Consider the following 20239-nt stretch of genomic DNA (forward strand, 5'->3'; position numbering starts at 1 on the left):
GCGTTTGCTTCATGTATTAGCTAATGTAATGTATTACGTCCGTTGGGATAAGCCTACGACAGTAACTTGGCAACACTGTAAAGCGTTAAGCGTTAGCAAAGCAATCCAAGCCCAAGCTCCGGGCAGTCAGTCGTTGATCGCACCTTGTCGAAACTAGTCCGTCTGCAAAGCGATTTATAAGAGGAACACCGTATAATAAAAGATATACATCTAAGACAGTAACAGCGTGTGGTGGCTTACTCCTACCCCCATCCCACTACATTACATTGGCGACGAGGATAAAAAGTGTATTAAAAGGTGACATGGAGTCACAGGAATAAATATAAATATATAAAAAAAAAAAAAGTTTTTTTTATATAAAAGTATAAACGGAAAAACCTCACGAAGAAAACGGATTTCTGTCGAAAATCATGCCGACCAAGGAGGAATTAGACAAAAGGCAGCAATTTCTCGAGGCAAAGCATGCGGAACAAGAGAGTTTTAAGGAAAAACTCATAGAGCAGCAAAAACTCCTACAAAATCAACAGAAGGAGCAAGTAAGGAAAAAGGAGCAGCTTGATGTAGAACGACAACGGTTCGAAGAAGAACGACGGCAATTCGAAGCCTCAAGGCCGAGCGCTCGAACTACGACAATAACACCGACAGACCAGGTATCGAACATAAATTTTTTTTCTACCATTGGTGCCTTAACGGAATTTCGTATAAGCGAGGATTGGGACATATACGAAGAGCGTCTCAACCAGTATTTATTAGCAAATAAAATCGCAGAAGATCGTTGGGTAGCTGTTTTGATAACGTTGGTGGGTCAAGAAGCATACAAAGTGTTGAAAGACTTGTGCGATCCACAGCTACCATCAACAAAATCATTTGCTCAGCTGTGCGAAATTCTGAGAAAACAATTCGCTCCAAGGGTCACGGCTTTCAAAGAAAGAAGAGAGTTTTTCAATATGACCCAAGGAGATTCAGAGTCGGTAAATCAATGGTACGCTCGAATAAAAAAAAAGGCGTCTAACTGTAAATTTGGATCTTTATTAGACGACAAAATCAAGGATGGATTTATAACTGGTCTGAAAAGTGGACCTGTGTTGGACAAGGTGTTCGAACAGAGTCCAACCGCTACGCTAGATGAAATTCTCGAAGTGGCGAGAACGAAAGAGGCATCGCTGGCGATATCATCGAGATCAAGTGCATCGGAGTTACACAAGATCCAGTCGAGGAGTCCGAAGGAGCGAACGAGTAAAAACATCTCAGACAACAAGAAGTCAACGGAAGAGCGCCTAACAAGACACCCGGCATCGAGATCTTCGAACAGTCGAGCCAAGGAGGCTGACTCCGAATCGTCCTGCAACCACTGCGGCGGCGTGCGTCATAATTATAAAACATGCAAGTACAAAGAATATCGGTGCAAGATTTGTAAAAAGATTGGCCATTTGGCAAAAATATGTCGCGAAAACGTCAGATCGCATAATTTTATCGAGGTCGAGTCAGAAGAATCGTTCGAAATCTCCGATATGTTGAATCTCGAGATAGACAATAGCGAAACGACACACGAATTAATAGAGTTAATGGTTGAAGACAGTAAAATTAAATTTGAAATTGATTCCGGGGCTGGTAGATCAATAATTCCAGAGAAAATTTACAAACAATTCCTTAATCGCTGCGTTTTAGAAAAGACATCAGCTCGTTTGAAAATGTACGATGGTACAGTACTAGTTCCAAGTGGTCAAATAAACGTGAGAATAAGTAATAAAAAATGCAAGGTGCAAAGTCAATTAATAGTCGTAAAAGAAGGCTGCAGACCACTTTTGGGCAGAGATCTAATGAAACCATTGGGTTTTTATATCGCATCGATAAATTGCATTTCGACTGAGTCTGAAGTCAAAGAAATAATCAAACAATATACCGAACTTTTCGACGGAAAATTAGGAAAGTACAAATACGAGAAAATCAAGATCAAACTCCAACAAGACGTAGCGCCAAAATTTTTCAAACCGAGGCCAGTGCCTCTAGCTATGAAAAAACAACTCGAGGAAGAACTAAAAAGACTAGAAAATGAGGGAGTAATTTCACTAAAAAGCGTAAATGCATGGGGAACTCCTCTAGTACCGATCCTGAAACCGGATGGTAAAATTCGAGTGTGTGCTGATTATAAATTGACGGTCAACCAACATATCGAGGACATTAGACATCCATTCCCCCGAATCGAGGAGATTTTTGCCGCATTAAGCGGCGGGGAAAAGTTTACTAAATTGGATATGTCGTCAGCTTATAATCAGCTTGAACTTACCGAAGATTCAAAAGAAATTTTGGCATGGAGCACACACCGAGGCGTTTATGCAATAAATAGATTGCCGTTCGGTATCAAATCAGCTTGTGCGATTTTCCAAAAAACGATCGAAAAGATACTGCAAGGAGCAAAAGGCGTAGTCTCGTTTCTTGACGATATTATAATTACAGGTAAAAATCGCGATGAACATTTGCAAAATTTGAAAGAAACTTTTGAACGTCTTTCGAAAGCAGGTTTAAAATTAAATAAAGAAAAATGCGTTTTCTTTCAGTCCGAAGTGCGTTATTTGGGGCATATTTTAAACAAAGATGGGTTAAAGAAAAATCCTGAAAAAGTTGAAGCGATTATAAATGCTCCAAAACCAACAAATATCAAAGAATTGCAGGCTTTCATTGGAATGGTCAATTATTATGCAAAATTCGTGCCGAAATTCGCGGACATAATTTCGCCTCTTTATAATATACTAAAAAACAAGGAGTTTAAATGGTCAAGAGAAGGCGAACTTGCGTTCAATGAAATTAAAAAGAAAATGTCAGGCGAATGTTTTTTGACCCATTTCGACCCAAACCTGCCAATTAAATTGTCATGTGACGCCTCAAACGTGGGAATTGGCGCAGTGTTATCGCATATTCTTCCTGATGGAGCAGAAAAGCCCATAGCTTTTGCATCGAGAGTCTTGAGAGACTCAGAGAAAAATTATTCCGCTATTCATCGTGAGGCGTTGGCAATTTATTGGGCCGCGAACAAGTTTTTTCAATATTTGATCGGGAACGAATTTTTGCTATATTCCGATCACAAACCGCTACAAGCCCTATTCGGGGAGAATAAAGGATTGCCACAGTTGGCCGCCGGTAGGCTCCAACGGTGGGCACTATTCTTGAGTGGTTTAAATTACAAATTCGCGTACGTGAAAGGCACAGAAAACGGCGGAGCCGATGGGTTATCGCGACTCCCACTGCAAGTTGAGAAAAACGTAAATAACACAGATTTCGATTATTTTCACTTTGTTGTCGAAGATCACGTGCCAGTCTCAGCCGATCAAATTCGCAGAGAAACAAACCGTGATGTTGTTTTGAGTAAAGTATTACTGTATACAAGAAACGGCTGGCCTGAAAGCATTAACGACAACGAATTGAAACCATATGCTTATAGAGCAAACGAATGTTATATCGAAAATGGAATCGTGATGTGGGGTTATAGAGCTATAATACCGAAAAAGTTATGGCCGATTTTCTTAGCGGAAATTCATAGCACGCATATTGGCATGGCCAAAATGAAAATGTTAGCGAGACAATATTTTTGGTGGCCTAATCTCGACAAAAACATCGAAGAGTATGTAAAAAATTGTAATGCCTGTATGTCGACGGCGAAGGCACCGCCGAAAGCAGCGCTGATCAAATTTCGCGAGGCAGAAGCACCCTACGAGAGAGTTCATATAGATTTTTTGGGGCCCTTTCATGGAAAAAGTTATTTATTGATCATCGATGCGTATTCAAAATGGCCAGAAATTTTCGAAATGAACAAGACAGATTCTAATAATACAATCGAAAAGCTAAGGGAATGCTTCGCGAGATTTGGCCTGCGGCAAATAATTTTTTCGGACAATGGTCGACAATTTACATCTGATGAATGTGCAAAATTTTGCGAACTAAACGGCATTCTTCACCGAACGTCGGCGCCGTATCATCCGTCGACAAACGGACAAGCCGAAAATGCGATAGGTACATTTAAACGAAGCATCACGAAAACTTTAAACGAATGCGACAGCAGAATTAAAATGACGACTATAATAAGTAGATATTTGTTAACGTATAGGAACATTCCACATTGTACGACCGGGGAAACCCCCGCGAAATTATTATTAGGATACAACGTCAGAACGCGTTTGGGATTTTTGAACAAAACGATATCGCAAAAAATGAGAGAAAAACAAATTAGACATTTTGGAGGCAAACGAGAGATCGAGTTTAAAAAAGGGGAAATAGTATATGCCCGTTGTTACAAGAATCCAAGTAAACCGACGTGGCGAAGGGCTGTGGTCAAAGAAAAGTTGGGAGAAAGAAATTATTTATGTAATACTGAAGAGGAAAATGTGGAATGGAAGAGGCACGTAGATCAATTAAAGAAAAGTGGTACTTTTTACGAAAACGAACTTTCAGAACCTAGTTCCGAACATCGGGTATCAGCTCAATCGAGAACGGACCACCGGGTGTTAGAAGAGTGCGAAGAAAAAACGCAAAATTCCGGGGAAATGTCTGGCGAATTAATCGCGAACGGAGAACCCGAAGGAAAAAATGATCAAGGATCGAAAGACAGTTTGTGCGAGGAAAATCAGGCGCAGTTAAATGCTCCGAATGTCGAGATAAGTCGAAATACATTGAAAAATGACACGTTAATCTCAGCGTCGAATAAAGATGTTAAACGCGACGAGAGCCTAAACGTGAATAGTAGACCAAAACGGGTAGTCAAACCTATAAAACGCTTGAACTTGTAAATACAGGGATAAACCCTTATAGGATTAAGTAAGTCCTCGCGATAGGGTAGAATTCAAAGTGTAATACGAGGTTAGCAACGTTTTGTAAAAGAGCTGCGTATCGAGTAAGCATCCGTAATACAAATTTAAAAAATGCCTTATGTGTAACATAAACTAGTCGAGGGGGAAATGTAATGTATTACGTCCGTTGGGATAAGCCTACGACAGTAACTTGGCAACACTGTAAAGCGTTAAGCGTTAGCAAAGCAATCCAAGCCCAAGCTCCGGGCAGTCAGTCGTTGATCGCACCTTGTCGAAACTAGTCCGTCTGCAAAGCGATTTATAAGAGGAACACCGTATAATAAAAGATATACATCTAAGACAGTAACAGCGTGTGGTGGCTTACTCCTACCCCCATCCCACTACATTACAGCTAAATAGTTTAAAATAAATAAATCAGACACGATTAACATATGCTAGCGAGACAATAAGAGTGGAAGTGATTATTGAGCGTCACATTCGAAAAATAACATGAATACACAAACACACAATCCAAATCTTGTATGGCAAACAGCAGCTGAAAGTATTGTGCAAAGCGCTAAGCAAAGCAAATATCGAGTACCAAATGACGTTGCTCAAGGTTCTTTAAGAGATCTGGAAAACGTCGGTAATTGAACATTTTGGTGCATATTATTTGGGAACCTTTTATCAACATGGTGCACATAAATTGGAAAACACTTTATCAAGTCTCATGAGGAATTTATTCGTGCAAATATGTTCACGGAAAAACCACGTGAATAGACAAATTCAATTTAACGATCGCATATTAGTGAAAAAAATTCGTTCTCAAATTCTGTCATGAAAAATACTTTGTTTCATTTAATTATATATATGCCTAACTTGAAAATAAAAATCTGTTTCACTGATTGATTAATACTTTTGACCAGCATTGTCCTTTTTTGCATTCTCATCAATTTACTGGTATATTCACAAACAGAACGAAAACGACCCAAGGAATAAAATAAAATTCCTAATATTCCCAAAAATTAATTATATGGAAGTATCACTGGAAACTTTCAAGGCCATTCACTTGTTAATTGTGTATATTGTAACGGTACGTTTATGCTTGTGCACACCGTCACGCCAAGATTCGAGCAATTCGATAATAAAGAAGAGCGGGCATGAAGGAAAAACAAAAGTAAAATGAAATTAGATTGAAATGACAAATGCTTTATTCAATTTTAAATCGTTTTGTACCAAATTACAAAAATAAAGGCTTTTTATTTGAAATCGTGTTTTTAGCTTTATTTTAATTGCATGAAAAATTTTATTTCCGGTATTTTCCTTTGTGACAATTTTCGCAATTATTTAATGTCAAATTTCTAATACTTTTCGCAATAATAATCACGACAGTGAATTTACGCTCGCACTAATAGTCTCGCTCGTAATAATTAATTTCTGATTTATTTTGCCAACGCTATTAGGAATTGAACAATTGAGCTATGATTCTTAGAGACTCACTTTTTGACTCTATACAATACAAATTGATTGTTCGAGTGGATTTCTTGCTGATCTCACTCTTTTGACTCGATATAATTCAAATAATGATTTTTAGTGAGTGATTTCGCTTTTTGAAATAATTTAATTGGCTCAAAATAATAAATGACTCGCAATTGTCTCGTTATGAGAATAAAGAAAATTTGTTTGATTTTAATGATTTCTACTGAATTAGATCACCACTCAGAAAACAATAACTCATTGATGGAAAAGAATCCACCCAGAGATCTTGAGACAGAACGAACCCGAACTGTCCCGGCCCCTCTGGCGTGGAAAGGTAGGAGTCCTACCCAAGAATCTTGTGACCGAACGAAATCGAACGGCCACGGCCCTCTTGGATAGAAAAAGGATTGGAAATCTACCAGGAATCTTGAGACAGAACGGAATCGAACTGTCCCGGCCCTCCTGGATAGATCGGAAACTCTCACCTAAGAATCTTGAGTTCAAACGAAATCGAATGAACCCGGCCCTCTTAGCGTGAGAGAGGAAAGGTGTTATTCTATTTGAATTCTGAGTGGGATAATAGCGATGTTATTTTGCTCTTTGTTTTTAGAGCTATTTTTGAAATGAGTGAAAATTCTAGGTTTCTTTATTCTCGATTTTATGGCGAGTTCACGCGGCGAGATCCGGAGGCAAGACTGGCTTTTTGTTTTGGCATGCGAGTCGAGCTCTCAGGGATTCGAGACGTGACTGGCTCTTAGCGTGGCGAGATTCGAGACGAGACTAGCTACCGGAGCTTCTGCGCTCGGGTTTTTATACTCTCTCAAACAAAGGAAATAATAATAATAATGCGCTTGGACTTTGTCCCTCACTCTAATTCGCTGCGCGACTTAATCTCAAACCCGGGACTCCCACTCTAAATTCTCTGATTGGTGCGCTAACTCCCCCGCGTGGGTCCCAATTGGCTGAGTTGAGCTGCAGTCACACTGCGCATGTGCGAGAATTTAATGAAATTTAATAAACTCAATTTTTATCGTTTTTATGCACAATTCGTATCTTTCTCAATTATTTTGTTATGATTTCTAACAAATTTCTAAACAATAACATTTTTATTTCATTTTAATTAATTATTTGCTCGTGACTGCGCCTATTGCACGTGCCTATGAAAGTAGGTCATCGCGCATGCGCATTGTGCACACTCAAACTTGTAACGAAAAGTTTTCTTAAAATTTTAAATAATTTTACTCTGAAATTTTCACCCGTTTATTCAAAATATGTTTCTTTAATAGTTCGCATCATTATTTTTAATAAGAAAAAGATTATTTAATTGATATTCAATAAAATAAAGAATTTCATGAATCTAGGGAATTTTGGTGGAACGAAATTAAGTTGGCAGCGCTGAGCGCCTCGCTTCCCGAGCGCCGCTTCGCGAAGTGACAGTTTTTCAACATGGCCGCCGGTGTAAACACTCGTGCGTGCCATGGCGTCAAATAAAATAAAGTTCTCGAGTCAGTGTTTCGCTTCAACGCCCCCCAGAACAAAAAGAAATTTTGAGACTCTAAATTGATTTTTGTTCTCAACAGAAAATAATAAAAAAAATGAAATTTAATTTGGGATAGTGGGAGGACAGGGCGATGATCTCTTGAAGATGATGATAATTTTGATGATTTGCAGCTTTTTCTCTAGGATCTTGATGTTTTTTCAGCTTGGCTCAAGATGACAGCGATGTTGATTTTCAGCGGAGTTCTCGATGGTGATTAGTCGCTCCAAAAATCGACCTCTCTCTCCTGCTCTTCCTCCAAGTCCATAAATTGCAGATGTTCTAATTGCCTCAGCTCAGCCTCGATTGGATCGAAAGGTTCCTGCCGTTGTTCTCCATTTACCAGTCTCTGTATTTCTTCTGGTGTTGCACATTTGATGTCATTTCGAAGCGAAAATGCATATTCGCCTTCTGTAGCGTATCCACGTTGAATGAGGCTTTCCCGCAGGTTGACGTAGTGTGGAGTGATAAAAAGATCGACCTCATGTCCATCTAGGGTTGGATGATCCCTGAGGATGTTGACTTTTGCCCTTTGATTGACTAGCTTTCGTTGATAGTGAAGGCTGCAAACCATATCCCATCGATCCCCAATGTACGGTTTAATGTTGGTGATGTATGCCTTTGTACAGAAAGGTGGCACGCTGGCATATTGATGTGGTAAATTATGAAGTTCATCAACCGGATGCATGAGCGTCATCCCTCGATCAATGAGCATCAAGGTAGCTTCTTCATCCTCGACGTTGGTCAATCTCCCACGACAGGCACGGTCACCATTTATAACAGCGTACATTCGATCTGTTTTTAGAGACACCCTTTGATCGTGTCGTCCGTTTGTGAGTTCGATGAATAATTTTTCTTCGAAAATACGCAGCTCTTCAAATTTTGAAGGAGTTGTATACGAAAAGTTGGTTGGATTAAGAAATTCCAAGATCTTGACGTCATGAACGCCCTCCCAAGTCGCTGGCCATGGAGAAGGTGTTGGAACTCCCGGAATGACTTGTTCGATTCTCATTTTGAGATAGTTTTGGCAATTGGGTGTGAGCTGGTAGAAGGTTCGACTCGAGGTGTTGCTTGTAGCTCGTCTCGATGTGGACTGAAGGATCGCTGCTCCGCTCGGCTGCTTTTATACTGCTCCGGCTTCCCCCACTCCTCGCTCGGTGGTGCTGCCCTCTGGTGGCCCGTGATGAGTCGAGTTGGTGGTTTGGGGAAAGGGAAATTACATTTTTTTATCCCTGGTACTTCTTACAAGTGCTGCCCTCTATAATTTTTTAATTTTCATTTAACCCCTTAAATGACTTCCCCTTCTTCACTGTTTCTCCCCCTTAATTTCTCAAGGTAAGTAAAAATTTTGCTAATGTTCTTCTTTCAGGTTTAGGTGAAAATTTCAGGTAAGTGGCGCTTTTTGTGTTTCATTTTTATCGCTTTTTTATAAAAATAATAATAATAACCTTTTTTATTTTCAGGTAACTCAAAGAAAGAAAAACACCGGAAATTTCGTGTGTAACAAAAATAATAATGACAGTATTTATTCAATGATTTTGTTCAGAAACAATAACAATAATAGTAAACTTTGTTTTTCTTGTAACAAAAATAATAAATAATTTGTTCTGATTAACACTTTGTCAACAAATGGTGCCTTTTGGTCAATCAAAATAAAGAATTTGTTTGAGAAAATAGTTCGAAATCCTTATTCTAATTTTCCTTGGATTAAGGATCTTTTTTTTTTTTTTTTTTTTTTTGACGTTTGGCTGCCATGTCCTTCTGACAAAAATCGATTTCACGCCCTGAAGCCTCACATTCGGCAAAGGAACAAACAAAAATCCCATAATTAAAATTATTTGATTGTTTGGGAATATCGTTTTTTAATAATGATCGACCAATAAATTGGATCGAAGGACGCTTGTTTTTTATTGGCTGCTTTTAAGATCAAGAATTCGAAGTTAAAGGTAGGATACTCTTTGTTATTGCTCATCAAGCTATCAAAATATTTATTTTTTCAACTTTTGAAGTCAATGGTTGTGAGGCACCAATGTGCTCCCGAGTGTACTAGAATGAGGACGAGATTGAATTCGAAGATGTTGACCTTTCTGGTCCAACCTTTAATAGACAAATAACCTCCATTTAATAATTTTTCAATTTCTTTGTTAACTTTTTCACGATGCATCAATGGTACCTCGTTTGCATGAGCGACAATCGGTTTCTCCGATGTAATGTTCAATTGATGCTCATAAACGGAAATTCTACCAGTGTCCTTGCGAAAGACGTTCCGTCTATTCCAAAGCACCTGTTTGTGAATTTCTTTTTGGTTTTCAGGGAGTCCGGTTTGATCTACGATTTCATTAATTTCTTCGATTGTAATATGATCATCATCATTTTTATCATTAAAAATCAAATTTTGAATTGGCTGAACATTTTTCTCACTAATAATTTCAATTGTTTTTAATTTTGGCATTGGCTTAATAATTTTCACTCGACTTTTGATTTTATCATTTGATTCTCCCCTTAATTCTTCATTTTTCTTTTCAATTTGTACAGTTTTGATTGCCCCCCAGTTAACAACATTTCTTTCTACTTCTTTTGCTTTTTCAATAACTTCATCTTCAACAACATTTTCTTCACTTTCAACATTCTCCTCTTCATTAACATTTTTCTCAACATCAACTTCTTCCTTTTTAACTTCATCAACTTCAATTACTTCTACTTCTACTTCTACATTTTCAACTTCTTCATCAATAACATTATTCTCATCCATAACTTCTTCAATAACTTTTTCTCCCACTTCAATAATACTTTCTCCCACTTCAATAACTTTTTCAATTTTTTTAATTTCTCCCAAAACATTAACTTCATTTTCTCCCTTTCTAACTTCAACTTCATCATTATCAATTACTTCTTCTTTTTTAATCAAAACTGTTTCTAAATTTTCCCCAATTTTTTCTTTTATTTCTTTTTCAATCAATTTTTCTTTTTCAAATGATCCCACTGTGGGAATGATCTCAGTTACATCATTATATTTTACCTGGAGAGACATCTCTCCCAGATCAATCAAACTCTTTAACGGTTGGAGTGAATCTACTCCCAACAATACATCCCTTATTAAGCCAGGAATAATCAAAAATTTGATAAATGTTTTTATTTTGCCAATTTGAGTTACAGCCATAATTTGATGTTTAATTTTTGTCAATTTGCCTTTAATAGCACCTTTCACCGTGACTCCCGTCACAGGTAAAAGAGGACAATTTTTCAAAATTTCTTTATTTTCGAGATAGAATTCTTCCGAAATCGTAGTCACCTTGGATCCCGAGTCAACGAGAGCTGTCACCTGAATGCCTTCAATTTTTGCGTAAATTTCAGGACATTCAATAATCGGGACTGTTTCACCGTTGATTTCCTCTCCCATCAAATACTCTCTAGTATCAGTGAAAATTGTATTTATTGGAATTTGTTCATCGCGACTGAGGTCCATTTTTAATGCGTCGTGCGGGTAATTTTTAATTTTATTCCTTTGATTTTCATTATTGTTTTCCGTTGTACCTCGCACTTTTCTATAATTTTCATTTTCTCGATTGTTTGTATTTATTGCGGGTACAACGCCTACGCGTTTCCCGCTTTCGATGTTGATGGTTGAGGTTCTATTTGCGCCTCAATCGTTTGAATCGGTGGTTGCTGCGTATTATTATTCGCAGGTGGCCGATATCCCCCGTTGTTTTGAGGTGGTCCTCTATTTTGGTTTGGCGAACCCCAATTTTGATTTTGATTTTGTGGAGGATTGTAATTTGGGCGATTGTTTCCTCTGTTTTGCCCGCCATTTTGTTGATTCCGATTGAAATTTCCGTTGTTCGGACGCTGGTTATAATTTTGTTGGAAGCTCTGATTGTAGCTCCTGTTTTGTTGCTGATTCCAATTATTGTTATGGTAACCTCGATTATTTTGGTAGCCTCCATTGCTTTGATTCCAATTCTGGCGGTTGTTCTGTTGCCAGTTTGAATTTCCACGGTTATTGTTCTGGTAACCATTGTTGTTCCAGTTGTTTGGCGGAGGCATTTTGAATGGACGCTGCTCATTTTTATCGTTATTGTGAGTCGGGTTTTTCGGACTTTGAGTCTTCTGCTCGTCCGTCCCGGTGTTAACCGGCCCGCTCTGATCGAGTTTTTCCAGGAACTCGATCAGCTGCTCGAGGGTTTCGAACCCACGACTTATGATCGTGGCTCTAATCTCCTCGGTAAAGTGCTGAGAAAGCGATGCAACAATGTCCGGATCGCTCGGTGGTGGAATCAAATCACGGGCCGCTCCGAACGTCCGAGTTGCATATTCCACTTTTGTTAATTTGCCTGGCTTTTCAGGATATTTCCCGAATTCCAGGTCTTTACGCACTCTTCGTTGCACATCATGGCTCCAAAATCGATTTATAAATCGTTTTTCGACGTCTTCAAAACTATTAACCTGGTCCTCGACCAGTTCCCACCATTCCTTGGCGGCTTTCTCAAGCGATTGGCTGAGTAAGTACTTCATTTCGGTGAACGTCGGGTTCGTCACCTCGCAATAATGCCGAAATTCTTTTATAAATTTGATTGGCCGCTTGTTGCTTGACCCATCAAATGTTGGAGGCTTGATTTTAATTTTGTTGGTTGACGTCATCTCGTTTCGGAAAGTTGGCCTCTGCTGTTGTTCCTCATCGTCCTCCGAATCTTCATCTTCTTCCTGTTCTTCCGGAATTTCCTTCTGCCGTGGATGGATCCGGGTGCTCTCTGTATTTGGACTTTGTAATTTGTCCGTTGACTCCAAATTTTCTACCCTTTTTTTGATTGCACTCACGTCGAGTTGAATTTGGGCTACGTTTACTCCGATTACGGCGCTTTTGGCCTCGTTTTCTTGTACAATTCTAGTGAGCCCCGTAACATAACGTTTGATTGGATCGTATATGCTATGAACGTCCGAAGCTATTTTAGCCTGCATGACGGTCAATTTTTCAGAAAATTCTGTTCTCAAATCGATCGTTGCCTGATTATTTTTCGCGACTTCATTCGCCATGCTTTGAATTTGCGATTTCATTTCTTGTATTGATTCAATCAAATTAATTAGCAACTCATTGTTTACTGTTACTGTGTTGATTTTAGCCCGATCAGATTTTGGTGTACCGAATTCCTCTAATCTGACATCTTTTTCATCGCTTTGATTTTCAAATTCTTCCCCAAAATTAGCTCTAGATTCATTGAAAATATCTCCCGCACCGGGATGAGGCAACGTGGTCGTGAAATCGCTTTGAATATCATGCTCTGGATTTTGAATTCCCGAATCGCCAGTGGCGCTATCAATTTGTTCTTTATTTTCAGCCATTTTGAGATTTCGAATAATTTTCATGTATTAAATTTATTGACCCTTGTTTTTCCTACGCAATGCCCGTCCCTGTTCGGGCGCCAATAGTTGTAACGGTACGTTTATGCTTGTGCACACCGTCACGCCAAGATTCGAGCAATTCGATAATAAAGAAGAGCGGGCATGAAGGAAAAACAAAAGTAAAATGAAATTAGATTGAAATGACAAATGCTTTATTCAATTTTAAATCGTTTTGTACCAAATTACAAAAATAAAGGCTTTTTATTTGAAATCGTGTTTTTAGCTTTATTTTAATTGCATGAAAAATTTTATTTCCGGTATTTTCCTTTGTGACAATTTTCGCAATTATTTAATGTCAAATTTCTAATACTTTTCGCAATAATAATCACGACAGTGAATTTACGCTCGCACTAATAGTCTCGCTCGTAATAATTAATTTCTGATTTATTTTGCCAACGCTATTAGGAATTGAACAATTGAGCTATGATTCTTAGAGACTCACTTTTTGACTCTATACAATACAAATTGATTGTTCGAGTGGATTTCTTGCTGATCTCACTCTTTTGACTCGATATAATTCAAATAATGATTTTTAGTGAGTGATTTCGCTTTTTGAAATAATTTAATTGGCTCAAAATAATAAATGACTCGCAATTGTCTCGTTATGAGAATAAAGAAAATTTGTTTGATTTTAATGATTTCTACTGAATTAGATCACCACTCAGAAAACAATAACTCATTGATGGAAAAGAATCCACCCAGAGATCTTGAGACAGAACGAACCCGAACTGTCCCGGCCCCTCTGGCGTGGAAAGGTAGGAGTCCTACCCAAGAATCTTGTGACCGAACGAAATTGAACGGCCACGGCCCTCTTGGATAGAAAAAGGATTGGAAATCTACCAGGAATCTTGAGACAGAACGGAATCGAACTGTCCCGGCCCTCCTGGATAGATCGGAAACTCTCACCTAAGAATCTTGAGTTCAAACGAAATCGAATGAACCCGGCCCTCTTAGCGTGAGAGAGGAAAGGTGTTATTCTATTTGAATTCTGAGTGGGATAATAGCGATGTTATTTTGCTCTTTGTTTTTAGAGCTATTTTTGAAATGAGTGAAAATTCCAGGTTTCTTTATTCTCGATTTTATGGCGAGTTCACGCGGCGAGATCCGGAGGCAAGACTGGCTTTTTGTTTTGGCATGCGAGTCGAGCTCTCAGGGATTCGAGACGTGACTGGCTCTTAGCGTGGCGAGATTCGAGACGAGACTAGCTACCGGAGCTTCTGCGCTCGGGTTTTTATACTCTCTCAAACAAAGGAAATAATAATAATAATGCGTTTGGACTTTGTCCCTCACTCTAATTCGCTGCGCGACTTAATCTCAAACCCGGGACTCCCACTCTAAATTCTCTGATTGGCGCGCTAACTCCCCCGCGTGGGTCTCAATTGGCTGAGTTGAGCTGCAGTCACACTGCGCATGTGCGAGAATTTAATGAAATTTAATAAACTCAATTTTTATCGTTTTTATGCACAATTCGTATCTTTCTCAATTATTTTGTTATGATTTCTAACAAATTTCTAAACAATAACATTTTTATTTCATTTTAATTAATTATTTGCTCGTGACTGCGCCTATTGCACGTGCCTATGAAAGTAGGTCATCGCGCATGCGCATTGTGCACACTCAAACTTGTAACGAAAAGTTTTCTTAAAATTTTAAATAATTTTACTCTGAAATTTTCACCCGTTTATTCAAAATATGTTTCTTTAATAGTTCGCATCATTATTTTTAATAAGAAAAAGATTATTTAATTGATATTCAATAAAATAAAGAATTTCATGAATCTAGGGAATTTTGGTGGAACGAAATTAAGTTGGCAGCGCTGAGCGCCTCGCTTCCCGAGCGCCGCTTCGCGAAGTGACAGTTTTTCAACATGGCCGCCGGTGTAAACACTCGTGCGTGCCATGGCGTCAAATAAAATAAAGTTCTCGAGTCAGTGTTTCGCTTCAATATATATATGATTTTTTTATAAAAATTCCGTTTCTCAAAGATATTTTTAGTGGATCTCTACGGTTTAATGACAAATTTAAATAAAACTTTTTGGATTTATTTTATTATAAACTTTCGTGGAAATCTTGGAAACAAATATATGAGTTGCCCGTTTTAAACGTCTGTGGAAATTTTTGAATCATAAAAATTTTTGGATATATAATATAATAATAATTTATTAAACAGCAATTTTCACTTTATTGAACAGCAATTTTTATTCAATATACTTTCGTCGTCGAGATCTCATTCTTGGACCCATCCACCTTGACCACGCCGGTTACCTCGCTGTCTTGAAAAGTTTCCACGATGCTGCCTTCCTCGCAAAACTTGCATGGCCAAGTGATCAGCCGCCAGGTTATGAAATTGGTTGAGAAATTCCATTTTCAATGATTCGTGAGCCTTCCATTGCATTTTTTGTGATTGACGGACCCTCCACCCAGCTCTTACACCGCGTCCTGAAATTATGAAGAAAAATTTTTTCATTGAAAATGAAAAATAAATATGCACATTGTGAGTCATATTTTAGTTTGAGAACAAAAATAAGCATCCCCGGTTACTCACTATTTGGTGGTTGTTCAAGAACGCCTTGCGAACCAGCAGGTGGCAATTCTACAGTGGGTCTTTGCAGTTGTCCTGCCGGTGCTCCTTGCAGTGGTGCTGCAGGTGGTACTGCCGGTGGTGCTGACTGTGGTTCTGCTGGTAGTTCAGCCCCTGGAGGTCCTGCTGGAGGTGTCGGAGGATGTTCACCATTGGCGAAACGCAGTCGTTCAACTTCATTATTGAGATCGTCCATTACCTTGAAAAAAAAGGTTTGAAAAGTTTGAAATGTCGGCATTACGCCATCCATTGGTAAGTCTCAATTTTTTTGTAAAAACATTTTATTTCAGTTCTGAGATTTCCACGGCCTCTGTTGTCGGAAAAGTTTGAGGCTATATGCGGTAATATATCCATTCGAAAGCTTCAATCTTTTGTACAAATATATATTATTGGATATATTATTGGAAACAACTTTTTATCGAGAAACTGGGTGAAAACATCTCCATATACAGCGGTTACAATAATTATAATGAACTGATAATAGATAAAAAAGCATTCGTAGATTTGTATAATAAAGAAATACTTACTTCTTTTCACATTCGCTGCTGTGACTTAAATGCTTTTTTGGCACCAACGGTTATTTGGTTCGCACTAGTCTTTTTCGTTAGCTAGATAGCGTTGTTATTACGATCGCCCGTGCTGTCATTAGATGGCAGCACTAAAGCACGAGTAAAAAATCAAAACCTTTGTGTTTTTCTACTTTTTCTTAATCATCGTAAACAATCGAGATAAATGTTAATAGGTTGTTTACGTGAATTGTTTACGTGTTAATAGTGAAAATCAAACAATAATCGAGATAAACGTAATGAACGAAGTAAAGTTCGGTTACGTGAATTATTTATGTGATAACGAACAAAAAACAGTGATCGGGATAAACTTAACGGATTAAGGGCGGGTTGTTCCAACTTCTTGGTAGCTTATCTGGCGGGTAAAAGCATTGACTTGTAGACCTTTAACTGTCAGATAGGCTTACCTAGAAGTTGGAACAACCCGCCCTAAGGAAAACTCGTTATTTACGTGTGTTTATATGTAAAACAGTAACTTTTTCCTTTAGTTTTTTCGGTAAATACAGTAGTAGTTGAATTGAAAAGATTAGTAAGTGTAGGTGAGAAGTTTAATTCTAAAAGTCAAGTGGAAGTGAAGTTGACTGAATCAATAAACAATCGTTAAATAGGAAATGTGTGCCGGAGAGAAAGCGGGGAATCCCTCCCGCGCGCTGACATTTACTGAACATTTGTTACCGATTGGTGGTAACTTCATATAATTCGATTGATAACTAGCTCCCATGTATTATAGAAATATTTTAATCCAACTTTGTTTCATGTTAATAATTTTAAGAAACTTAATTGAAAACTCCGTCAAAGTTTGCCCCAATAATTAATTTGTTATTGGTTATTATTAATAGTAAGCCCGAACAATTAATCTCGAAAATTATTGTTGTTCTCATAATTTTTATTGTAATCATTCCATAATTGTTTGGTAGTGATTTTGTTCGATCAATTGAAACAATTTTTTTTAATAATTCAAAAATTCGTAATTAAAAATTTCGCTGAGCACCATATGAATACATAGATACGAACATTCGTCTTACTTAACGTGATCTTTCAGTTGTTCAGTCGATAAAAATCCTGCTGCACGTTTTATTCCGAGTAGGTTGATATTTGAAAGAAAATATGAGTTACACGATATTCTCATTTAATCAGAAAACAAGATGTAACTTTTATTTTTCTCCAAAAATCAACGATGTCCGAGTAAAACATGCACCACTTTGCAGCTATCTCTCTCGCACTCACTCAAGTGATAGATCACTTGAAACAGATTAAATTGCTTCAATGAATTTGTTGATAAATCTCTAATATATTATCAAGCGGAAAGTCATTCCAAAGCAAAGATTTCAACGTCTATGCATTAATTTCGCTCAATTTTTATACTTAAATGAACATTTTTTTTTTAATTCGTGGCTGATAGAAACGTTCAAATAAAAATATGAAATAAATTAGATGAGTTCGTGTGAGAGAGCTCTTTTTGAGAGAAAAAAAATTTCGATTATCTCGCAAAGGGCTTGCGTTACAACTAAAAAAATAGCTGCGTTCCGAATTTTTGAAAAAATGCTATTTTTGTCAGTCCCTTATCGGGTTATTTCAGGTCTTATTTTCTTCGTATTTTAGTTTTCTATTTTTCTTTTATCATTAATTCATCTTCTACCTCTGTATTTAAATTTGGCAGTTAACACTTACTGATAGAAAAATTTCAACTGGTTTTTCTCATAAATGTCTCGAAAGAATAGGTTAATGTTACAATGCATTTTATAATTGTTGAATTCAATCAATAATTATATAACAAAAAATAAAATTGTCAACCAATTAATAATTAATGGTATAATTTTTGAATACCAATCAATATCAATCATTCCATTTCAATAGCAATTACAAAAAAACTTTTTTCCAGCTGGTACTTTCCCGCATCCGTTCTACTAGAGTTAATTGTTGAATACCAATCAATACCAATTTTTCCATTTCAATACCAATGACAAATAAACTTTTTTTCAGCTGGTACCATCTCACGTCAGTTATACTAGAGTTCGGCGTCACTAGACCACTCTCCAATAGTTTAGTTAATCAATGGAAAACGGGAAGACAAATCCGAATCGTGCGCAAATAAAGTATAGTTAATAATCTTCTTGGTTTGTCATGATAACTATTTAGCTAGCCATTCTTTTTTCTACGCGTTTATCCCATCGATAATCAAAAAGTGATAATATAATACAAGTGATAATAATCTGTAAAGGTATGCTCTTTATTTATGAACATTAAACAATAAAACTTTGTCATAACTCAGTATTTTCTTATTGTTTACACTATTTTTTCGTGTATTTGTATAAAAATTATCATATTTCTTTTAATTTGTCTTATATTAAACAAAAAAATATCGAAGAAAATAGAGGCTAGTGTGGTGATTAATTCAATCCACGATTTCAATCATTGCGAATTTTTATGATTTCGATGAAATATTTTGTCTTTTAATAAACCTTTTATTAAAAGTCAAAATGAAAGGTGCAAGCATCATTTCAAGCGAAGTTTATAGCCGCATAGAAATGATCGATTTCCATTTGTTGAAATATATTTACATGGAATGTTTCAATTAAGGATGTTCGTTTTCATTTTGATTGTGCGCTAGTAACTACTCGCAGGTTAACTATCTCTACCGTTTCTGCGTTCAACGAGGAAGGGAAAACAGGAAGAGAAAAACGTTAATGCATCAAAAACAAACTCCACTATCTCTCCGTTGAACCTCAATTTGACTTCCATTACATTATTGTTGGACTTTTCTTCAAACAAAGGTAACAAAAAGTTGTTATACATTCAGTTATGTATGATTCTATTTGGTAACCCAATAAATAAAATTGTCAACCGTTGCCAACCAAGAATTAATTCTGATAGGTTGTGCGTAGAATTGACATAATGTCAGTTTTCTTGGTAACCATCAAGGAATTGTGATCAGGAGAGTGATATATTCTTTTAATTCATTGTCATGTTAAATTCATCACCATGTAAAAAACTTATTCTGATATATAAAAAAGCATGTTTTGTTATTGTTTTATTTACAATATTGTAAGCTATTAACTTGCTGGCAGATGATCTATCTTAACTTTGATCTAGTTCAAAGAACAAGGGAAAAAAGAAAGTTAATGCATCTGAAACCAGCTCCGTTAGCTCTTAGCTGAACCCCAGTCTAACTTTCAACCTTGCGTCGAATCTAAATTTAACTGTGATCACTCAGTTGATTTACAGTATTGTGTACTATTTTTTTAATATAAAAGTATGTTGTGTTATTTTTTTATTTGCAATATTGTGTGCTATTTACTTACTGGCAGGTGATCTATCTCAACTTTTTTCAAAGAACAAGGGAGAGAAAGGAAGTTAACGCATCTGAAACTAGCTCCGTTAGCTCTTTGCTAAACCTCAGTCTAACTTCCAACCCTGCGTTGAATCCAAATTTGACTCTGATCACTCCGTCGTCCACATCAATCTGTCTTTATTTACGCCTTGAACATCAATCCTCTATCTACCATTCGACCAAATTTTATCTTCAGTTAAAGGTAAAAAAAAGTTCTTATGCATTTTGTTCTGATTTTTATTTTTGGATAGTCAGAAAATTGGACAGTCCCATTAGTTTGTGCGTGAGACCAACAAAATGTCATTTTTTTTGGTTGATCCAATTTTTAATTTTCAATACTGATACATAACACATGATCCCAGAATAATTTTATTATGATATAAAAAGTGGGCTATTTCTGTTAACAAGTTACATGATTTTAAATGATTGGAAAAACATATTTTTTGAACCTTTATTGGAAACTTCATACAATATCGAAATACTTGATACAGCACTGTCCATGTGTGCTCTATCGTATAACAAACTTCATACCGTTCAATCGGTATAGCATAGGGGAGCAAATATTTAT

At 37.1% G+C, this 20239-nt stretch overlaps 2 protein-coding genes across 2 annotated transcripts; one reads left to right on the forward strand and one right to left on the reverse strand.

Annotated features, from left to right (window-relative positions):
* The first annotated feature begins 410 nt into the window (after positions 1-410).
* LOC122417787 (uncharacterized protein K02A2.6-like) lies at positions 411-4781 on the forward strand. The gene is made up of 3 exons (XM_043431585.1): positions 411-532; positions 583-650; positions 1036-4781. Exons 1-3 carry the CDS (start codon positions 411-413, stop codon positions 4779-4781), a joined length of 3936 nt encoding a protein of 1311 aa, XP_043287520.1.
* A 6610-nt stretch (positions 4782-11391) lies between these two features.
* Positions 11392-13134, reverse strand: LOC122417788 (putative uncharacterized protein DDB_G0291812). Its single transcript, XM_043431586.1, has one exon. The coding sequence runs from the start codon at positions 13132-13134 to the stop codon at positions 11392-11394; it is 1743 nt and encodes a 580-aa protein (XP_043287521.1).
* Positions 13135-20239: the final 7105 nt, after the last annotated feature.

Source organism: Venturia canescens, chromosome 11 (genome assembly GCF_019457755.1).
Source record: "Venturia canescens isolate UGA chromosome 11, ASM1945775v1, whole genome shotgun sequence".
Taxonomy (NCBI): Eukaryota; Metazoa; Arthropoda; class Insecta; order Hymenoptera; family Ichneumonidae; genus Venturia; species Venturia canescens.